The following is a 24317-nucleotide window of genomic DNA, read 5'->3' as shown; positions in this document are numbered from 1 at the left end:
TTTGGCTTAAATGTGATTTAAGGGAACGAGCAAGGCATACTTAATATAAAAGTGTAGCAATACCATACTCTAGGGCATTTGTGTATTATAAAAGTACAAAGGAAATACTAATAGGAGTAAGTGTTGCTGTCATCATCCCTCTTGTCAGTATAGTCACTCTGTTGGTGGAATAGAGAGCTCTAATCCATCACCTTTTCAGAACATCTTCCTCCACTCTGACGACGACTGTTGCTTGTCCAGACTGTTGCTGTGTGTGCAGCTCCACATGAACTCTGAGCTCTGGATGATTTTCTATCTTGCATTTATTTTCTGGTGGGATATTGGATTATCAATCTTATTCTCTGTGTCAGAGATCTGACTGATCTCTGTAAACTTTGTTCTGGACTAGATGGCTCCTGTTGTTTGCCAGGCTCTGCTTTTCCTTTTTTTCTGAGGAAGTCAGGAGTCTGTTCCTGAAATACTTGTCCCAGGTCTGTCCCAGTCTCTTTTGTTGTCAGCTCTGGTTAGCTCCTTGCCAAACTTAAGTAGTACAGTTCATTTGGTATTGGTCACCAGCCTCTCTTCAGTGTGTCGCTATTCTTTTGTACTTCAGATAACAAATATGTCTTTCTAGGGTATTTTATTTTTACACTTTGCAGTATTGCGTTTTTGTGACAGATTTTCATGTTTGCGTTCTACTCTCTGAGTTAATTGAAACTATTAAATACTTGCAGTATGTCTGGAACCACAACTGTCAGAAATAAGGCTACTTTCTAATTACTGTCTTTCTTGTCACTAGTATCAGTTGCTTCCAGGTGCAGAACGAAGCACCATTTTCATCTCTTCTCACTGTTTTTCATGCTCAGAGAGATTTTCAGCTGTGGTGAAGGTTTCAGCTATTCTGCTTTTCCATCTTGCTAATTTCTTTGATTTATTTTAGTTACTCCCTCCCTCCCCCTCAGATAACCATGTGGGGTTAAGTCTGGGCCCAGATGCTTAAGAAAAGACCATCTTTATTTGCAGACATGTTACTGCGTGCCTCTGCATAACAGGGTGTGTCCAGGGTGAAGTCCAACACTCAGCTCTCCTGCAGCAGGAAAGTGAAGCTTCTTGGTGGTTCAGATCTTGATGCTGCAATTTACTGTGGGAAATACAGGGTAACTCTGCAGAGGCATGATTTTTTTTCTGTCAGTCTTGCATACCTGCTTTTTAACTGTGATTTTTTCACCTGTCATGAGTAGCTGCACAGCACACGGTTGGCAGGCTGTGCCCATGCTGATGGGTAGCAGAGTGAAGTAGTACATTCACTTAGTTAAATTTCTCTAGGAAATCTAAATGCATCAAGAAGTTCACCTTGGACTTCTGTATTCTGATCCATCAGGGTGTAATTTGAGCCTCTTGTGATTACGGATTCTGTGACAAGACTTAGTTTATATGGTTGCATCCTTAGGTATGAGTGGGAAGGGAGAGAGTTTGGACTTGCATGAGGACAAACTGAGTCCTCTGTTATTTGTGTTTCTTTAAAATTCAAGATGATGGGGTTTTATTGTGATATGTCATAGAAAGATACTAATTCTTTTATTAAAATAATTTAATAAACAAAGTGATGAACAGATAACTATTTTTAGTGTTAAGATAGTAAAGTTTTATCCTGATCTACTATATTGAAAGGATTTGCATAAGAATGTAAGATAAACTCTATTCTAGGACTTAGGATACACAGCAAGATCTAAAAAGAGTATCTCAGGAGCTATCCACTACAGTCGATTTGCATTTCTTCATCTTACTCTGGAACAGAATATAAATAGATACAGTCCTCACAAAAACATTGCCTTCAGATGTAGTGAATATGATTAGGTACATTGTAATTTTATATCCAGGTGAAATATAAGATACTGCTAATGCTAAATAACTGTCTGTCTGCAAAATTCCTATTTCTGCTTTCCCTGTTTAACTGTGCCCATCACCTGTGAATGTGATCTCACTTTAAAGCAAACATAAAAAAGGTAAATCTTGGTATATAGAATGTTCTACTTATGCAGACATTCATCTCTTTATTACTGTGGTGCAAATCAGTTTAATGTGTGCCAGATGAAAAAAAAAATCTCATTACTACTGTCAAGTAGAATTGAATTCTGGAGTTTTCTGTGTACCTGCACCTTGATTTTGCAGCAAAGAGAAGGAATATAGCAGTGGCACTTGATAATTTTCTTTGCAGCAGCATTCATACTGATAGTGCTCAGTAATCAGTGTTGTGTTGTTTTCAACCATAGAATCCTCATGCTCTATTAACTCTGGTGGTAGGAAAATGGCTGTTGGCAATTTTCCATCATGTCAGTGCTCCTAGTATTTACATTAGAAACAGTATTTATGAAGGCAACAAAAGTATTTCCTGTTTTTTCCTCTCTCTGGATATTTTGGTGTTGAGAGTTGGAATGTATTTTCTCTGTTTGTTTATTGTTTATATCCTCTAGAGGATGCATATACAGTACTACCCCTGTTACCTGGAGTAACAGAAACCTTAGCTCATTTCAGTCTGTGTCCTGGTTTGAGCCATACAGCTCCCTGTTTGAATTCCCGCATAAGGCTGTAACTAAGAAAAAAAGTTTATTTATAAACTTTGTGAAAGATTTTTTTCCTTGTTTGATACTGTTCATAATGACCTGTCCAGGTCATTATTTTAAAACAAAGGCATTGCTCCTGTGCAGATCGATATAACCTAGATGATGCACAATTCATACTCAATGGGCGATTGCATTCATTTTTCATTTTAACATTGAATCATTTGATGTACTTTGAAATAACAAAGCAATGATCTATGGACTGGGGGTATCAAAATGGAAAGAAATTTAATAATATCCATGTCAAATAAAATCAACAGATTTCTATTTTATTTTCTTAAACTATAAACTAGCTATCACCCAGTGTCAAGGCTCAGTTGCTTGAAAACATACCAGTTTTTCTTTCTGTGTTTCTGCATATTCTCTCTCCCCGGTTTTCTCTCCCACATTTTTTCCCTCTTGGATCCTTTAATATTCACATTGCATTAAACATCTGCTATACGTATCAAATACTCTGAGAATCCATCCTTTGTTTGTCAGCTAATGTTAGGTAATACTTTGTACAGCAATAAGAAGCAATAAAAAACCCAGCAATAAACTGCTGTGTGGTAGTGATTTCTCCTCAGGGTCTGCAACAAGCCATTTGATTTGACCAGAATAGCAGCAAACAGTTTTAGACCTTTGCATTAACTCTTCAGGCCAGCGTCCATGTCAAGCTTACAGAAGGGTAGTGGTGGTGTAGTCCTGGAGATGAAAACTGATGGGTGCCAGAATAAGCATTTGGCTGAACAGAAACATTCATTGAAAATTTCCTGTGGGGTGTCATCCACGTTATTGTGGCTTCTGTGCATTTGAATACTTCACATGTACTGCGATAAGACACAACAATATTATTCAGTTTAAAGACAGCTAATTTAGGGTATTTAGGTCCTAACTGCCAGAAGTGAAATACTGAATTGATTTAGTTTTCAGGAAACATGCATGTAGTATTTTCTGAAAATAGGGTGTTTCAAAGTGTCTCAAGGTAAACATTGGCCTGAGAGAGCTTTTACCAACCCTGGGATGTTTGGTTTTTTTGGTGTGTCATCCCATTGTGTCATTCCCCTGCTTGCCTCCTCTCTCACCCTCATATCATTTTAAGGGGATGAAATATTAATCAAACAGTGCAGGGGAAAAAAAAAATGTCAGCAGCTAATTTAGGTATTTCTTATAAGTACCATTATCAGTAGTTCTTTATCAGTAGAAAATTTGAACATTTCTTATAATAACTACTGTTTGACTTCATGTTTTTTAATGAGATCTGTCACTTTTTGTATTTGGCTTGTTCCTTAAAATCTGTATAAATCATGAAATGGTATTGTGCTACAGAAAAGCATCTTCCACTTAGTAAAACAAATTATTTTGATTAAGGAATCTGAGTGGAAGAAATAGGCACCCTTCTGGTAAACAGTTCTTTTTTTTTTTTTTTTTTTTCCCTATTGGTACAGTAGCATTCATTTAGGAAATTGCACAAGACCTTTAGAGAGATTATTAATAAAGCTATTGATTGCATTATGCAGTACTAGGAGAGGGCAAAAAACATACTTATGGCATGACCTAAATAAACTGATACTAGTCTGTGCTTCCTCTTAACTTGTTGAATTTGTTGTCAAAAAAGTGGAAATACTGGGAGCAAGATACCTGCACCAATATCCTGAAGAAAGTTTCTGAAGAAATGAATGAAAATAACATTGTGAGAGGCACATAGATAAATTCAAATTATTTTTGTAGTGTCATATTTTGTAATAAAAGTAGGGATTATAAGGAAAAAACATGGAGTTCATGGAGTGAACAGTTTATACCTGCATGGCTCCTGGGTTTATTAAGGAAAATGTATGTGTAAAGATGCTTGACAGAAAATTCTTGTCTCTTACTCTGTTCTCATTTACAACTTGCAGTGTTTCAAGGGTCTCAGATATTTATTCGGGAGACTTCTGTGTGCTAACAGAAAATGTGCAGAAATAATTCATACATCAAGTTTTTTTTTCTGCCGTAGTGCTTTTTAACTTCCACCATGAGTATTAGAAATTTAATACTGTCATATGTTCTGGAGTATCTAGCCCTTGGTTACATTACAACCAGCAGCTAAAACAAATAAGATTGCAATGCATAATGTTAGTAAATGGGGATGCCTGTTGGTGTTTATCCACGCGCTCATATTTATAGTGAGGATGTATGCATGTGTGCAATATCCTTGTCCAGCTTCAAATGGAGGTGGTTAAATGTAGTAGAATCACTGTGATGAAGAAGATGCTTTGATGTTTGCAAGAGAGTAGGCTGGTAAAGGCGGGGGGGGAAAGGCCCTACAGATTCATGAGAGAGCTGGATCTTTTTGCATTTAATCCTCTTCTGTTCTAACCTTGCTGTCATTTAAAGTAAGACAGTTTATGCTTTGGGGAGTATAATGTTTTTTAACAGAACCTAGAAGATACCATGACTGAGTGGCAAAGATTGAAAAACAGTATCATTTATGCAAATTACACAGATACTAAGTTCATAGCTAAAAAAACCCCCATCAAATGTGTATTTTCTTTGTGGAAAAAAATGCCATGTTAGGTGTGAAATTGCTAATTTCTATTTTGCAGTATGATGATAACTTGCTGATAATGTCAGAGGATTATATTTTGATGTAAGCTCACATAGTTATGATGATGCCTTAATTAAATGTTTGGAAATAAAACAAGCTGTTGAGCTATGTACAATTTTTGTAACTTAATTTCTTTTTCATGAAAGTCACACAGAAATAATTTTTAAAAATCTATTAAATCTCTTAATCAAATCCAAATACTGTCCCTGTATTCAAATAATTGTACCAGTGGAGCATGTTAGTGTGAAGCTCCAACACATTTTTGTCTTGTGATTTTATTTTAGATGTATAATTTTTACTTGTTGGTCATGAATTTAGTCTCTGTGAAGGCCAGGAGGTAGAGACCCTTTATTATTCCAGCACTACACGGGACTCTGCACTGCTGTATCAGGAAATCTCAAGTAACAGTTTTATGACGCATGAGGATATTATTCTCTCAATAACACACATTTCTATTTCCCCAGCAATATCCACATAATCAAACATTCACAAGTGCTTTACAAAGAATTTAATTAAATGGTGTGCAGAGTGACTGGATGTAGCGTGTACACAAGCTGTTAGATATGCAGTAGTTCCCATTTTGCAGTTAGTGCAGAACACTTTCATGCAGTAATAGGTGTGAATGATATTTCCATCAAAATGTGCATTATCACTCCTCCCTTTGTACCTTACTCCTTAAAAATGACACTAAAACCTTAACAGATGTCACCTCCAGGATCACAGGATACCTTGGTCAGGGCTCTAATGGTGTGATAAACAGGGAAATATAAATTCTCATGTTGAGACTTGAACATCAGACATTGTTCCTCTGAAATCAAGCATTTATTACTCCCCAGAGAAAGATACAGATTACTGTGTCTTTTACCACAAAACTAGATGTGTTTGGAATGTTATTTAAAGGTAGTAGAAATTTTTGAAGCTATCAAAGACCAGCCACTGAAAAATTAACATTGAGACTTGGATATTTGGAATTTAGATGTGGACAATAAGAAGCAAAAAAAGTGAGTGATGAGTATTTTCAGAGACCATTCTGTCAGTCAGTGGAGATTAAGAAAGTCTCTTTAGCATTAAAGTGTAGTGTATCAGTCCCTATACTAGGAAATGGTAGTGTGCTCATATTCACTCAACATTATTGGTAAGCTCATGTCACCTGCAGGGATTACAATTCTGGAAACTGACAGGGTTATCTAATATGTTTTGTTTCCTCTCTTCAGAAAAGCCCTTTCAGCAGTTGCCGGTGCATGAAAGGACTTTTCAGGCTTGCAGAGAAATGGGGCTGTGTTGGATGAAAGTGATTTAAAATATCCCTCTGTGGCTGCCTTCCTGCAAGGCAGTTATCTGTCCATCAGATTGGAAGGTTTTGTTAGTGTGTCAGTGCTGTAAAGTATCACTCCAAACCAGAAAGGCAAAAACAACGACGCAAATAGTGAAAGACAGTCTGTAATTAGCTAATAAATGTGTTTAGCGTGAGACCTCACCCTTGTTTACCAGTTCCACAAGAGTTATTCCAGTTTATTACTGGATGACACTGATAGAATCTATCCATTTTGACTGGAAAGAAAGACCAAATGAACAAATAGTTACAGTAGTACAAATGAACCCAAAGGAGAATAAAGAGATGACAACATCAATGAAAAATAGGGATCTGGTTTTACTTTTGTGCTTGTTCTGTTCTGTGTTTGAAGGGAAGTGCTGGAAACTTAATTGGGGTAAATAAGAACAGTATTCATCTTCGGATGACACCTTTTGGAGTAAAGTTTAATTGGTGTAAGAGAAGTTATGGCTTTCCTTACTGAGTTGAGAATGGGAGAGACCCCTGTTTAATGTTAATGAAAACTTGCCATTAACTTCAGTGACTCCACCTTTTTTTTTTTTCCCACCCCTAGTCCTTCTTTGTATAGGAGACAGGAGCTTTTCATTTTGCATGTCATTTATAAAAAATTGCAGTTATTCTAAAACAATTGTACAGTTCAAGCTTCAACTGAAGAAGAAAAGGAAAGTGTGTAGTTTTAAATTTACTCATATGCCTAATCTTGAACAACATGTTTTGGATTTTTCTTTATTTTCTTTATTTAGGCTCATGATCTAATGTTTGCTTTTCTATAAAATATTTATTCTTTACCATTTGAAGTGTGTCTCTGTGATTTGGATATTTTCTGCATGTATTTGGAAGTAGCTGCTAGACTTGCCATGAATTCACTAGGAGGCTGGCATTTTTATGCTTCTTGAAGCAGGCCCTTTTTAGGAATGCCAGAATATACCCAAATTCTCATTTCCCAGTATTTCAGTGGCAACTTCCTTTGAATCTTGGAGCAGGGCTTCTGCAGTCTGTTTGTTCTCCAAGCCAATTCCAGTGCACACATTGGCAAGCCAAACCAGACAAACCTAGGAGAGGTGTTCGTGCTGTAATACAATTTATAATATTATTTAGAATAATTAGGTGAGAATTTCTCTTGTTCATGTTAGGAAGTCACCCAGTGAAGGACCACCTAGACAGACTTGTGATAACTGCCAATGAACTAGCTTTGGAAGCAGAAGTAGTAGAGGCAAATGAGAGAGGAGTGTGGCAGCCAGGCTAATTAATTGAGAAGTCCGGCTAATTAGTTTGACTGGAGGGAGCACTATGCTGATGTCACATTGTAGCTTCCAACATGCTCTCTGATTTGTACACGGGTTGTACTGGGCTTCAGATAGACAAACAGGTTATTTCTGGGCTCTTTCAGATATTTTTGCCATGAAACAGAATTGTGTTTTGGTTAATTTATGAACCTATATTGAACCTATGGAAATTTACTGTAATTTTAGATTTCTTTCCAGGCTGGTAGTCAACTTAGTTCCTTTTCACCTTGTGCAGTAATATTTTTCTAAGATATGTATTGTAGTATTGAGTTGTTCAACCTCATGGCACTGGGAGAGATTCCTTGGTACTTTTTTTTTTACTTGATGAAGGACCATCCCATCTTGTTCCTAATATTTTCTCACTTAATAAATACAAAACTGAAGTAAAGTTCCTTAAGTTGCATCTGGTTCCATTGTTCCAGCTGGCAGGGCTGAGAGGTGGCTGTCAGCGGTCTTGCTCCCAGAGGATGTGGGCTAGCAACAGTGCACCCTGAAAGATGTCTTTTAAGAGCTGGGGATTCTGAAGTTTGCCATTTTTCTTAATGTTATGAAACATTTCTTCAGTGCACCCCTAAATGTCAGTCATGACATACAGTTAGATGTGTAAGATGTTCATAAAGGAGTTGCTTTAATGAAAAGATAAAAAATACTTATAGTGATAGTCTGTGTTACTGTGCTGATATGGTAAACATACGAAGCAGTATCAAACCCAGAAGTAAATCAACAAGGTGTTGTAAATAAGCTGGATTGTGTATAAAAAGCTTTATTAGAAATACTAAGTACTGTGTTACATCAATAACATGGTAATCATTTGTGAGCAGATAGTGGCATAAGATAAAAATGAATATTTTACTAATATTTCCTACAAAATATTACTAGAGAGCTTTTTTTTTCCCATGTATCTTATTGAAAATACTTCTAGTGATGATTTATGGTCCTTCTTAAAATAGCTCTTCAGCATAGTTGCTCCCACAAGGAGTTAACATATATTTTTTCTATTTCTAGATCTGTTGGCTGTGCCTAAGCATCCATATGCTGCTATGGAAAACTGGGGACTCAGTGTTTTCGTGGAGCAAAGGATACTGCTAGATCCAAGCACTTCTTCTATTTTATACCTATTGGATGTCACCATGGTCATTGTACATGAGCTATGTCATCAGGTATTAAAGGTGTTTGTGTATTTGATCTTAATGTCAGAAACCATGCGCTCCTTTTCAGAACTGAAAATGAATTTGTACTGTATATATAGATGGTTGTGATTTCTGTTGTAACTGGCATCCATATAACATGGAGGTCTGTAAGACACATCCCTCCCAATACAGAAACTGTGAAGACTCAAAATTGGGATAGAAGAGAAAATTGGTAGCAATGAGCAGCTTCCCTGTCTTCTGTAGCAGTATATTCTGTGTGTTCATGTGTCGGTGTATTTGTTAGTGGTATGCAGATGCATGCTAAGTTTCATGTTCGTGTCAAAAAATGTTTTGTCTGAAGTCAATTTGGTAGTAGTCTTTGTCTTCTGTTGTATATACATATATCCATTTTCTTTTTCTTCTCATTTTTTCCCAGTTTTTTTTTTTCCCAGGTATTGACCCTCTCTATTCACTAACAGAGGATAAGCAAGTCTTTATGTGTACAGAAACCATTGTGTCAATAAGAAAACTTAAAATAATAAACCAATATTACAATTTATTTCACATTTTTCCCATCTTCTTATCTCAAGCTAAACACATTACAAGTGTTAGTAATATTGAATTGAATGCAAATGTTATTGAAGAAATTTGCTGCAGGGGCAGGAAACGCTTTCTTACACTCATAAGAGGCATAATCATAGCCTTCAGGTTAAAATGAATGAAATCCTACTGTGTAATCACCATGGCTTACATCTGTGAATTTACACAGTATTCTTTAAAGGCAATGCAAATTCTTAACACTTTCTGCAAATAAAAAGTACCATGTAAAAGGAAGGCATTGAAATGGTGTTTTGGGAGATGAACCTGAAAATAATGTTTGGTTCATGTTTGTATTTCACATTAAATTGGTTGATGAATATGAAGTCCTCAACTAAAACATGAAATTTTTATTGAAAGTTACTGCTAGTTTGATCTTGATGTTATCATCTGATTTTGCTATAAGCTCTTCACTGTGCAGTGCAATAGAGTAGTACACAGTTCAGCTAGAAAAATTACAGTGCCTTAGGAATCATACATTCTTTAGGTCATCAAGTCCCAGCTCCTGTGAGTATTAGGTTTTTCCATGCGATGTGTTCGTAGTGCCAGGTTCTGTGCTCCTGATTACAGGGTTATATAGCTTCCCTTAAAAGCTTGTGATTAAATCTGATAGTAAGTAACTTTTTCCTAGTGTTCAGCTTAAGTCTTGGTTTCTGAAGTCGTATCATTACGTCCAGTTATTCTTTGTACTGCTTTGATAATTTTCTCTGCTTCTAGAGCAATTTGTACTTCAGATATGGGCAATTATCACATCAGTAACTGGCCAAGTTTGTTTATTTGATTCTTATAGATACTGAAGCCTTTTTACATTGTTCTGGGAATTTTAAGAGGATCATGAAGTGGGCAAAAGCTTTAGCAGAATTTATTTTAAGGTAGAAATATGGTCATAATATGATCATATGATATGCATTTAAGTTACCTTAAAATAGCAGATGAGGAGGTTTACTTGGTGTCCATGTTGATATTACTTCCAGTGCTGTTTGCTTAATTAAAGTAGCTTCCTTTATTCCTGTTGCTGCTGTTTCTGTTTTGGTGTCATGCAGATTAGGTATTTGCTCAGCTATTTCACTGGATAGCTGACAAGATTGTAAAAATTGAAGTTAAAGAAGCATTTTTTCTACTTTTTGGTGCAGAATTGAGTCACACAGAATATGGATTATTCACCTGCAAGTAAAGTTTAAAGGGAGAAACACTCAAAAAATATAACATAAAAACCACTGTCTAGCACTTCCATCACATTGTCTTTATTTAGCCCTTTTTTCTATCTTTATCTTACCTTACTCAGAAGCCCCTCAAGGAGCTCAAAACAATACTGTCTTAGTTGAAAATGTACTGAACTGAGACCAGGTCCAGGGTCCTGGGTCCAGGATCTCTTGCCTCTGCTGTTTAATTGTTATTAATTGCATTTTTCATTGTCTTTTGCTGTGCGTCATATCACCTGTTAGCCTGTGGTGACATATGAATATTCTTCCCCTTCAATTATTTTTACACATAGGATAACAAGAATTAACCAAATTCTCTCTGGTGCAAGCAAAACTGGAATCCACATTGCCAGTTTTATTTTTTATTTATTGATTTTTTTTTAAAGATTTCAGGGAAGGGGAAATGAAACTCTTCTAAAATATGTGTGGGTTTTTCCTTTTTTTAAAGAATTGTGTCCAATTTCCCCGACTTTAAACGCATGACTTCAAGATCTATGGAACATATCTGAGCATGTAGTAAACTGATCTGTATGAGAGCTTTGTTACTTAGAGTAACACAGAAATTTCTTTCCTAATGTTGTTTCCAAGATTGGAGAAATCAGATTAATATTAAAAATCCAGATTATTGCCTTTAGATTTGACTGTTTAAAAATTGTAATTACCAAACCTGCTCTGTATTAATGCTTGAGCACAGTGCTCAGGACAGATGGAAAATGAGAGACAGCGCTGCAAAAAGACAAATTCAATGGCTAAAATACAAGTAAAAAGTGTGTAAGAAAGGATTTCATGTCCAGTTTCTTCACAGCTGACTTTTCATGTTTGACCAGGTATTTTAGGTACATGTTTTGGGGGAGATGCATGAACGTTACTTCAGTAGTTCTGGTCCAGGAATTTTGTAGGGTGCTATTTTTTGATATTTCAGCTTGAGTGTTCTTTCAGAATATTTTGTTCATTTAATTAAAAAAAAAAAATTGGTCATACGAGTGTTTTTGCATAAAAGCTTGTCCTCCAAGTTCCAAAACATGAGTTGCTCAAAACACATGTATTTCTACCAGCTTCATTTGGTAGCTTGAAGTAATTACCATATTTTATTAAAATAATTATTTAAAGGTAGTAATCAGTTTTATTTGCATCTCATAGATGAGTTCCACCTATAGCCTTTGAAGAAAGAATAATTTGAATTTATGCATCATGATTTTTTGTGATAGTTTTCCCACCTGAGCACAAAACTTGGTGTGACAGATTGAGTTACAGAAGCATGAAAGCAGAAAGAAAATTAAAAACTCCTAAATCTTTTTTTTTTAATAATCTGTAAAAAAAACATATAGAAAAGAGTGTCCTTTCAGCGTATCTGTAAATTAAGTACTTTTTGCATATCAAGTTGAACATAATACCTGAGGGAGAAGAGAAATTTATGTGATCAATACATTTCAATATCTTTGCTCCAGGCAGATAGAGCCTATAGTCAAATACACAAATAAATAAATAATTACTTAAAGAAATTACATGCTTTAATTACAGTTTTCCTTTGAGACATGTAACACCAAGGAAGATAATAGCACCTTTCTGCTAGGAAATTTGGCTTTCTTGCTTACAACCTCTGGGTACTGCTCTGTCTCTGACATCCATAACTCTCTCTGATACTGTTCAAAACTAGTTAAGCAAATTCCCTACATTGTCATATTGATATCACATACTGGTTTAATGCCTTTAAAACATTTCTTCCTTTAGGTGGATAATTAAATGAATTGTCTTAATTGTATCATTAATGAATGAATCCAGAAAACTCACAAAGGCGTAGAAGAAATTCTCTTTTGTAGCACCATAAATTAATGTTATTAATTCAAATTACAGGACAAGGTATTATGAACTTTACAGCCTTTATTTTTTTACATCTCTCTGGCTAGTCATAGTTCTAAATGACAATTTTACCACTGGTTTCATATTTGTTCAGTAGTACTCCTGCAATTCAGGAAAAAACTCTATGCTGTTATGTTTAGTCATTAGAAATCATTTAAGCAACTACTCTAGTATGAATTTAACTTCCATACTTCTTGGTGTATGAAAGTTACATTCATTTTATTGTTTTAAATTCTGAAAATGCATAAGCTATATGAATATATTTCCAGCATTTACTTGTCTTTTTAATTAAATGCTCTTAAGATCTGTATCTATGTTTAGTGGCCTTGTAGAGAGTTAATTTATTGATGGCCTTCAGCTGTATTGTGCACACTGAGTGTGCATTAAGTTTAGCTTCACACAGTGTATGAATATGACCTTTAGCAACCTCATCTTTTCTCTCTAAATTCTTAAGGTGATTGTCAGTGACATTCATTGCCATGTTTTTCTTAATTTTTTTAATTTGAATTCTGTTTGCTGAACCTTATGTGGCTGTCTGGTAATCTTCCAGCTAGTCTGGCCTTTGCTTGCTAGTCTGTTCTTTGAAGCACTAGTGTTCACATCACTATGGATCCTCATTGCAGCATTGATCCTTCTGTGGTGTCATTCTCACTCCACAGAGACATGCACACAAGTGACATCTTTCATTCAGGTCCCAGACAACGCCTTCAAACAAGCCAGCTGTCATGAAATGAAACTGCTTATGGGCCAAACTGCTTTCATTCATTCCTCACTCTCATTACAGTTCAGCATCAGTTCCTCTGCTCTGACCTGAGACTTTCCCTCTAGAATACTTAGTTATCAAAACTAAGAAAATTGGCAGATAATGTTACTTAAACAAAGTTTTGGTATTTGTTTGGCAGAAGAGAGGCTACAGAGAGTATGAAATAGGTTTTCGTAATACTGTTGATGTTTCTGTTCTTACCACTGATGTAATATTATTCAGGTTACACAATTACAAACATTTAAATAATTTAAATAATTATTTAAACGAGGTCATCCATCAGCAGATCAATATATGACGTCTGGTTTCCTATGAATTTGTGTCTGTTGATGTATACTCTGTGAGCAGAGTATGCAATGGTTGTGTTCTTGCTGTCAGCTCAGACCCTTCTCCTCTTTTCAGCTGATGATCTTTATTTACTTGTGGAGTTTATGGACTGTAGTTATCCTTGAGATTTCTGTCCTTGCTAAATTAGATTGAAGTCAGTGGGAATGTTGAAGAATCATCTGGAGGAAATGGGAAAGGCAGGCAGCTCATGTAGGGTTCCTTTGAATATACACAGGTGGGCTGTGCCGTTTCAGATACCTTTGCTTCTGGTTGCTGTTTGTGAAGGCTGCACATGTCCTTTAAGTCATGTATGAAATTTCCTAGGCATTTGTGGGTATCTCACATACCCTAATACCTTCTCTAAATGGCATCAACTACCTGCTTTTAGGCTTCTGAGTCCTACCCACAGAGAGCTGGCATTGTTGTGTAAAGCTGCTTTCTTTAAGAAACCTGCCAAGGAGAGGAGCACTGGTAGTATTCTAGATCTTCGTGGGCAGAGAGTGGGGAGAAAGAAATGCTAAAATTTAGGTCTGAGGTGGAGAATGTGTTCCCATTCTCATATACATTTTTCGATATTCACACTATGCATCATGAAATTTCCATGTAATGGATCAGATTACTTGAGTTAGAAATGTTTTTCTGTCCAGTGTGTATGTTAGTCTGTTAAACCTAGGTGAGCATCTACTTCAGAAAACTAAAGTTGACACTGTGAATACTGTCCTCAATGCTTCTTTTGCCCTGCTTGTTCTTTTCTAATGTTTTACTTCATTAACTTGTGCATCCTGTAATGTTGCATTAATTAGCACAGGAAAAATACAGTTAGTGAATTTCAGTGCATGGTAAATACTACTGTTTTATTAATACGTGTGGAAAATGTGTTTGTCTGGGTGAACAAACATGGTTTTCTAAAGGTTGTTAAAGTTCTTCATGTGAACTTTTTGTTTTTCCAGTGGTTTGGTGACCTTGTGACTCCAGTTTGGTGGGAGGATGTGTGGTTGAAAGAAGGTTTTGCTCACTATTTTGAGTTTGTTGGGACAGACTACCTCTACCCAGGATGGAACATGGTAAGTCAGTTCTATTTCGTTAATGTGGAGACTGCACAGAAAAGTTGCTCTGCTGTTAGACTCCTGCTTCTGTTATAAACAAGGACTGCTGAAAAATACCAAATGATGCATGCAAGTATCAGATGCTGAATGAAGCAAAATCGCTAAGTGTGAAATAATTTGACAGCATTGCAAAAGCGTAATCTGCAATTTATTGCAAAAGAAATACTGTCATGTCTATCGTAACCCGGTAATAAAATAGCTACTGTCTCTGCTTAGAAATATTTTGGATTAAAGCAGTTATGATTTAACATGGACTATTTTTTAAAACATTGAGAACATTGAATTTCATCCACAGAATAAATTGGAAAGCAGTGTTTGGCTAAAACATTCTATGAAACTGAGCATATTTTTTCTTACAGTATTCTGTTCTTCTCTCCCTAAATATACTCTTTTTATCTTGTATTATTATTAGGATATCCAGAGTAAATGCTAAATTAACAGGTTACATAATTTGAGAATTTATGTTTTGGTATGGTTTCTAGCCATACACAGTGGGACATGCTTTTTCAACCAGTGTGCAGATACTGGAGCTCTCTGAGGGAACTGGGAATTACATGCTGGGACATTATTTTGGAGTCCTTCTGTTATATCATATTGTACCTAGACAGATCCCAATTTATATGAATTGCTGTAGTCTAGCTATATTATATTTATAAGCCAGATAAGAGCGATGAGACCTCAGTACAAGGAAATCATATATGAGACCATCTTGAAGGTTCCTATAGAGATTTTACTGTTCTTTGGAGGCATGCTTATGTTTACTAACCTTTTGTGCTCTTATATATTTAATTATGCGGCAAAATATTTATTATAGATCATGATTGTCTGACAGAGATTTGTTGAGGCTTGGATGTTTTGCTTAAACTCTTAAAAACTAACTTCTGAATTTTTTTTCCAGTTCTATGTGCTTTCTTGAGTATCCTTACCCCATTAACTTTTGGTGCCATAAAATGAAGATGCTATAATTATGAGTTAAAGCTAATCTAAAAAAAATGGTTGTTATGCTTCTTGTGAAATTTGAATTCTTTGTAGTATTTTAATTTTTTCTTTCAGGCATCAATTTTGGTATATAATTGCATTATGAAATGGAAAACAAACCTTTATTTGAACAGACAACTGTCTTGCATAGGTAGGCTTGTTGGGTTTCCCTGGGTTTGGCTATATTAAAACTCATTCCATTCATCTTTATAAAGAACGAAACCTGAATTACAATGTAATGATTCTAATTATGAATGCAATGAAATCTGGCAGGCCTCTGTGGTTTTAGCATAGTGAAGTGTCACAGATGACAACATTTATACACTGAATTTTATCTTCAATTCATCAGTCATTTGTTTTTCACATAATCAGTCTAACAAATTCAGAATAACTATGCTTAAGAAGTCATTTGGAATACAGTATATTTGCTTGAAATTTCTGTGGAATGAATATAATGTTCACTGTTATGCAAATAACATGCCCATCATGTGAAATCTTGGCATCTTAGCAGAATACAAGCAAGAAGAGTGGATTGAACAAGGGATGGCAGTTAAACTGGGAAATCAGAAATGTGCTGAATAAATTAGAATTAACTACAGTAATACTGCTGTGCCTGAAAAAGTATTAATCTATCAAGTTTTTCCTTAAATTATAAAAAAAAAGAGAGGCATAAACTGTTCATAAAGGTTTGGATATCTTTGGCCTTTGATATAAAAATGATCATATTGACATATTTAAATGATATGGAATGAGAGGAAACACATAATGAGTTAAACATGCTTCATATTTTTGCAGACTACTAGAGTAGGAATCAATACTGTCATGTTTCAGCATGTTGATTGCATAGATTGTAGGAAGAGGAAGTAAAAGTTACTGAAATTTGGCTTGCTGAAAATTTTGTTATTGTTTTAAAGTGCATTTGCTATTTAAACATACTGACTGACATTTGTAAACTTGAAAAAATTGAGGTGATCATGTATAAAAAGAGAAACTGTTCCAAGCAACTTACTGTTTTTCAGAAGAGAAGGATGAAGTACATGTTGCAAAAACAAGAACCACAAACCTTATTTTCTGTCATGATGGCCAAACAGTGCAATATTCCAGCATTCTGGTTGGTGTTTTGTCAGTAGTAATTCATACCTGTGAATTATAAATAAAAAAAAATGTATGGTGTATGTTACCACAGTTCTTTGTGTTAGGAAATAGTGATAAACTAAAATCCTCTTTATTTCTAAAGAATTGGGAAAGTTAGATAGCTACTTCTTTCCCTTGTAGTTATGAAATGTTAATCTTGAAGGTTTGCTCAAGATGCCCATGGATTAAAATGTCAAAATTTTTAGCTTACTAAAGACTTTTTGTCACATTCTGTTTTGGATGAATGTAGAAGCAGAGGACTGGTAGTCCATTCCAGAAAAAGGACCTTTGTCTGGATATGCAACTTGGGCAATGGATGCATCTGAAAAAATGGGATTTATCCACAGTTTCCTCTCTAAGTTGTTGGATATTTATAGGCTACAGGTATGTAAGCTTTCACCATTAAGGCTTACAAACCACTGAAGTTTTGATATCACTCTCTGAAGATGCTTCTCTTTTAGCAAAGCTGAGCATTTCTCGTGTCCATCTTATCTGGCATTCACAGCCTTGGTATGGCTGAACCTGAGACTCTTGAGAAGAGCTGTCTGTTAGGCATGTTCACACCAATATTACTTAAACCAAAAGCACCAAATTCTGCACAAAGCAGGGATCCAAGATTTTTGTCTGAAACCGATTTCTTGGCTTTTCCTTCTTCTGTAGATTCTTTTGCTTTCTTAAATATTTCTTCCCCCTCCCATTTTTCATTTTATCAGTTTTTCTTTAATTGTCTCATAGACTCTTTTACAGCAGGAAAGATGAATGGATAACAATTCCAACTACCATGGAGCTGCAACACTTTATTGAGCATTCCAACATGTCTGGGATTTCTTGTGTTGTCCAGAAGGTGTTTACTGCCATACTTCATCATGCTTGCATAATCTTAATGAGAAAGGAAATCCAGTCCTTATTAAAGCCTTGCTATCCTTATGTCCTGGATCCTCTACCTGAGGTCACTTGGTCTGTTCAGCCTGGGGAGAGCAGACTGAGGGGGGACCTCATGGCAATCTACAACTTCCTCATGAGGGGAAGAGGAGGGACAGGCACTGACCTGTGATGCCCAGTGACCTGAGGGAATGGCCTGAAGTTGTGTCAGGGGAGGTCAAGACTAGGTATTAGGAAAAGGTTCTTCACCCAGAGGGTGGTTGGGCACTGGAACAGGCTCCCCAGGGAAGTGGTCACAGCACCAAGCCTGTCTGAGCTGAAGAAGTGTTTGGACAGTGCTCTTGGACACACAGTGTGACTCTTAGTGATGGTCCTGTTCAGAGCCAAGAGTTGGACTCAATGATCCATGTCCCTTCCAACTCAGATTATTCTGTGATTAAAGTTTCGGGTGAACAAGAGAATGAAGAGGCATTCTGATGAAGGTGTCCGTTATCCATAATGTAAAATACATCAGAACTTTCCCAAGGAAGGGAATGAAATTTTGATGGTTTTAAAACAGGAAGATGAGCTTTCTGTGCTGAGGTCCTTAATGGTTATCCCACTGTCTTAATATCATTTTTCAAAGCTAAATTGCTTCAGATTAAAACTAGAATTTCTAATTTCCTTCCTTTAGCTAGAAAAAGAAGTCCCTGCATGTTACTTTTTACCTTGTGAAGGTGAAGCTATGTTTAATTTTGCAGGAAAGCTCTCTCTGCTATACAGTGATTAGACATTTGCCATGGGAAGGAATTCACCATTCTTCCCATTTTAGGCTCTTGCCTTGCCTGTCCCCCAAATTAAGAGTTTTTTCGAATTCTTATTCTGAAGTACCTCAAATTCTTACTGCTAGATCTCATTCTTAAAGGTCTGGGAAGTTTGAACAGCTGTTTCTGTGATGTCAGGATGATTTTAAAAAGAAAGCTGTCTTTGCAAAGTGTTCCTCTGAGATCAGAGAATTTTGCTTGATCATGTGTGCTCAGAATAGTCATCTCCATGTGAATTCCCTGGCTGTTTCTATTTCATGACTTAGAAAAAGGTGAGATTTCTCTATTAGAGGCTTTCCATATGGTTGTCTCTCCATGCCATCAAAAAGCAACCGCAGGTGGATATGAGTTTTTGAGCTGTAAGATCTTGTGACCAATACAAGGTAATCTCACGTCTATGGAAGGGGCCTTTACTAGTTTTAGAATCAGAGAAAATTACAGCGAAAAACTCCATGCTGGTAATTTCCACTTCAGAGCTCTGTCTTTTCTCATCTACCATGCTCACCTTCTTCCTTTCAGAAGCCTGTTTGCAGCTGTATATTCTGTCTTCCTCTTGGCTTGTTTCTCTCGTATCCTGAAGTCCTTTTCATGTGGCTTTGTAAAGGAAGGAATTCAGCTGAGGCTTGCAGATCCAGGAATTTATTGACTGATCTTTTCTCTCCTTATTTTCTGGTAGAAGGAACCATCGTGTTTGTCCTTGAATGTCTGTGGCATTGGGGTAGATTTTGAGGACAATGACAGCAGGAATTACTGGCATGTAATTTGCCCTTACATCCATCAAATGAGCATCAAATACTTCAGCAGTCAGTACCTGGCTTGGTGCTGAGAAAGCATTTCACAAAGCCCAGCTGCCTACTCTCTTTTCTTTATTGTATAAAAGTTAGCTTTGCTGACAACTTTACTGGCTGAGTCAAGGTGTAGCACATCTGCAATAGCTTTGAATCCTATGTATTCTTGATACATTAATGCCTTGGGATAGGATTTCCTACTTTATTTGCTTACTACTTTTATAATTAAGGATGGTAATATCTGCCAGAATTTTTCTTAAAAGTGAAATCTTAAATTAATTTTTCTTATTAAATTAAAAACTTTGTACGTGTATAGAAGGTACAGAACTCCTTAAGTGAGCTGTGCTTCCTTTACACTATTAGGTTCCACAGTCTGGACAATCCTGCTATTACTACAGGCAGTTGAAAATAATAATGAGATTGCGTATCAACATGTCTATATCATAATAAGTAAGAAATAGGTAATGATCTTAGTTGCCCATCTTTCTCATTAACTTGGTTGGAATAAGGAGTGAATTCAGCTACTAGACACACACATATCTTTAATGTCCTTTGTCTCACATGCCTCCTAATGTATTTGCCTCCATCAGTAAAGATTTCTAAGGCATTGTTTGATTCATAGAAAACCCAGAAAGTCATTATAAGTTTTGAAGTTGACTTAAGATATGGACCTTTTTGATTTATTTCATTATTATTTTGGCATTTCAGACCTGAGCTATAGCCTGCTTGATCCTTCTAACCCAGCATAAATATCATGCTGGCTCAGCATTGAGGGAGAGAGATTCAGCCTCTCGTTTTTTAAAACTACTTTCATCTTTTCTTTTTTTGGTTAAACACTCCCCATGATGGTGTAAAGTAAGCCTTTAATTAATACCACATGGAGTGTTTTTCCTCCAGTAACTGCTCAGTGAAGTCAATCCTTGTAAGATTTTTGTTTTAACTTGACTATGGAGGAAGCTTTCAGTGTAAAATTAACTAGAATCTCGTGTATAATTGACTTTGGTAGGAAAAAAGAGATTGTGAAGGTAAGGTGCAAAATCTTCTGTTTTCTAATTACTAGCCCTTTTTAAGTATACCAGGTAAGAAATTGTTATACTAAATTTTGCTTATAACTAAGAAAAGAATTTCCATTTCCATGTTTTCTTCCTAAAGACAGGTTTGCATTTTTTTTAATGCTCTGGCAAAGTAGATTAATATAAGGAATTCTTTAAGTAGTTAACTCTTAACAGTTAGAGATCAGACATAAGTGAAGATCAGCATTGAGATGAAACATTTATTCAAGAGATTTAAGTGCGGGTTTGGAGAATGTCAGTCTCTCTCCTAGTTTTGTGTCATTTTCTGCTCATCTTGAGACAGCAGGTTTAAATGACATTATGATGAGAGCTTTGGAGTAATGTGACTTCAAACCTTCTGGGTTCAGGGTTTAGATGAAGCTTTAGTTTCAGAAAAAGACTTCACTCATATAATTTTGAATCAGTAGACACTTCATCTTCAGTAAAGATGAGATAGAAACTTTGCAGCAACTTTTGCCTCAAAATAAGGACTCATTACAGGGTTGCCCTGCTGAAACAAGAATATGCATTTCATCAGGAAGTATGGTTGATATGGGAAACTCAGTTGGAAAGTTTATTTTTAAATGTATTATTTTTAAAGAGTATTTTTGAGGGCATTCTTAACGGAAAGACTGCTTCTCAAATTTTCAGCAGTCTTGAATGTGCTACCACTTTATTTTAAAGTTGTGGCAGTGTGAAGTTACTTGGAGCACAAACTGGTAAGTAATTTTTGGTGTGTCTGCAAAACATCTTTGCTACCTTCAGGACATAGCTTGCTGAATCTCATCACTTTCAGGCTGAAGCATAGTTTAGGCCTGAAAAGTATTTTCATGAATGGTAACCTCTGACCATGGTTGCTGGAAGTTGACTTAGTATGCCAACCACATAATAAAACCACTTTTCATTTAAGTATTATTTACTGTTTCTTGAATTGAGTGATTTTCCTTTACAGATTTCCTCTGTGGTGTTTGAATTAGACGATAAGCTTCATACTCTGTTGGCTAATATTTTAAAATGCTCTGAAGACAAATGCATGAGGAAAACTCTCTGTTCATCTGTTTGCTTAATGACTCTATTTCAGTGCAGGCAACTACATATATGGTGGCAAAACATGATCTCGGAGAATGAAATCGGCCTTGTTGTCAGTCAGTGTGAAAATTTCTCAAAAATTTTGCAAGGTCTTTGACAGAAAATGCAGAAAAGAGGGTTATGAAGGTAGATATGGAACTGTGACATGTTCACAGGTGATCAATGTAGAATGTGTTGCAGGCCTCCTTCAGCAAATTATACACATAACTGAAGCACACATCAGAGATATAATCTAAAAAAAAAAAAAGAAAAAAAGCAGTTTTTAAATTGCTCAAGGTATTTACAAAAGATTACTATTGGAAAAGCGAGAAAGAAACATTGCTGTCATTTTCAAGTACTCAGGAGACTTCCTGTGCTATGACAGCTTAGGATTTGTAAGCATGTAGACAGAATGATCTTCATTTTGGTTCTCAGTGGATCTTATGTGGCTTTAATATATTTTACCAAACCATAGATTTCCTCATAGATTATATTCCTCTGGTCTTTTAAGCTTTATCCTGTAATATATTTTGTTAGAACTCAACTGCTGGTAGTGTATATGCTGGTTTTCTTTGGTTGCTTTAAAAATTTGCTCCTATTTCTTTTTCCCGAGGGTGCACTTTCCCTGTAGACCCAAATATTGTGTCTTGCAAATGCTTGTTCTCTTAGGCATGAAAGATCACTTATCTTCTTTGTATTCTTGATGGCTACTAAAGCTCTTGTGGAGATGATATTTTCAGAAAATTTGTCAGGAAAGTAATTTTCAGATTTGCACACCAATGTTAAGCTTTATTCATGTAGATTTCGCAGTCCATGAAGTGTTCAAATGGCTGTCCCAGAACAAAGGCAATGCCTTTAATATTGAGGCCTTTGATCTCTTTTGCGTACTAATTATCAGTTTGGGCTTTCAGTGTGGTGCTTCTTTAATTCCTTTTTTTTTCTTTCATTTTAGTTCTTTTCCCTGGCATTTCATATTAATTTTTAGAAATTATTTTTATGTGACTGTCTAAGTCACATATGTTATTGTCATGTTTTTACTCTTACATTATACCTCCATATGATATTTTAAAATCACCAGCAGCAACCTCTTTCCATTACATTATTGTTATTCTGTTATACAAAATATATTTTTCTTGAAGGTAAATGCTTCTTGAAGGTACAGGAGATTTATACATTAAGAGTGGCCACTGTCTCTCTTTATCCCAAGGACGAGGTGAATTTGAATGTTGGCTAAGAAGGAGACAGCACAGAAAAAGGACAAGTCTTTCAGGAAAATCTTGTGCAAAGCAGAGAAGGTCTTACTGGTGAAAATTGAGATAAATAATTCCTATGAAGAGACAAATACTTGAATCTAGAGACCACAGATGTTTGGGAATAATCCGAAAATGTAGATATTTTAAAGATGTGTTCATCTGATAACAGCGCTTCAGTCCCTACACCTGGAAGCATTCTAAAGAATGAGAGCAACCAGATATAGCTGTCATGTGTTTTATTTTTAACACAGGTCTGGTGTCTCAGACTTTGACTATACACAGCTCAAGGAAAGCTCTGTGGAAAAGAGATGGAGAGTTGGGATTCCAAGTGCGCAGTAGGAAGACAGGGAGTAGAGGAGCTTCCTCTTTGTCTTTAAAGTGAGGCACAAATTTGTGTAGAAGCAGCTCTATCCTTATTTCAGACTCACCTTCTGCTGCTGGGATACCCTTCCTGCTCAGAGCCCTGGCCCTGTGTTAGCGTTGCACTTGCATGTGGCTGCTGACACTCTCCAAGCAAGGCTGCAAGATTCACTTGAAGCCCTCTTTTCCTCACAGGTGGATCACAGTCTTTGCCTTTTTTCTTGCAGCTGAACTCCCTCAGGAAAGGGTCATCTTTAACAGCATTTTGTCATTGTTTCAATGTGTAGCTGCAAACCTGACACCTATCATATTGCCAGCTTGCTGGTCTCATTAAACACATTCCACGATTGATTTCCTTTACAATTTCTGTCATGAGTGTTTCTTTACTCTTGTAGTGTCAGTTAAAACAGATCAGTTCCACTGTATGCACAGGGCAAAATAACTAGGGAATAGAAAGCCCTTCTTCCATCAGTGTAAGCAGTTTGGTCACACGTATTGACCTTTTCCCCTTAATGTGATATTAGGACTTCAAGAGCTGAGGTAGTGTTCCGTCAATATAATTAAGGCAGTTTTAGTTTCTTTCTGCACTTCTGCTTCTTGTTGCCTCTTCAGCGTGTAGGCCCCTTGTCAACCAGCAGTCTAGCTGTGCCTCCCTTGGGTTATATTTGAGTCTGCTGCTCCAGTCTGCTCTCAGGGGCTTTATACTAAAGTGAAAGGCTGGGAATGTTATGGAAATCCTTTTATTTCAAGAAATTTAGCTTTATAGGTCAAAAGCCTTCTTAATTCTGACTAAACTGTATGTTTGCATTTTTGGAAGCATACTAACTATTCCTTTTGTATTGCAGTGTGACAGTCTGTCCTAAATTTCAGCTATGGTAAAGGAAGACTTTTCAACTATGGTAACTTGGATAAATCATCATGAAACTGAAGTTCTTTTCAGTCATTCAGGACATAACCAAAGAAACAAACAGAAAAACAAAATGTAGCCTGTTCCTTTTATATGTATCTTAGTTTTCTTCTTGCAGCTTCACTTTATGTTTTCCATGTGCTGATCTTCTTGATTCTGGTTCTGTATTTAAGGTATTGATTTTTGATTATCCAAGGTCCTTTTAATGAGTTAATTCCAAACAATAACAATCCACTCACACAACTGTTTGTCCTTTGGGATCCAAACCTGAATTTGGAGACAGGTCTGTGTGTTCACACCTGTACGTGTTACATATCATACA

At 36.2% G+C, this 24317-nt stretch overlaps 1 protein-coding gene across 1 annotated transcript in view; it reads left to right on the top strand.

Annotated features, from left to right (window-relative positions):
- The window catches only part of TRHDE (thyrotropin releasing hormone degrading enzyme), a 207960-nt gene that overhangs the window by 68950 nt on the left and 114693 nt on the right, over positions 1 to 24317 (top strand). The window contains exons 4-5 of the mRNA XM_053977659.1: positions 8791 to 8945; positions 14615 to 14728. Of these exons, the coding sequence (XP_053833634.1) occupies positions 8791 to 8945; positions 14615 to 14728 (269 nt within the window). The remainder of the gene's footprint in view (positions 1 to 8790; positions 8946 to 14614; positions 14729 to 24317) is intronic.

Source organism: Vidua macroura, chromosome 5 (genome assembly GCF_024509145.1).
Source record: "Vidua macroura isolate BioBank_ID:100142 chromosome 5, ASM2450914v1, whole genome shotgun sequence".
In the NCBI taxonomy this organism is placed as follows: domain Eukaryota; kingdom Metazoa; phylum Chordata; class Aves; order Passeriformes; family Viduidae; genus Vidua; species Vidua macroura.
The sequence above is the reverse complement of the archived record's forward strand: the minus strand, read 5'-3'. Positions and strand labels throughout refer to the sequence as shown.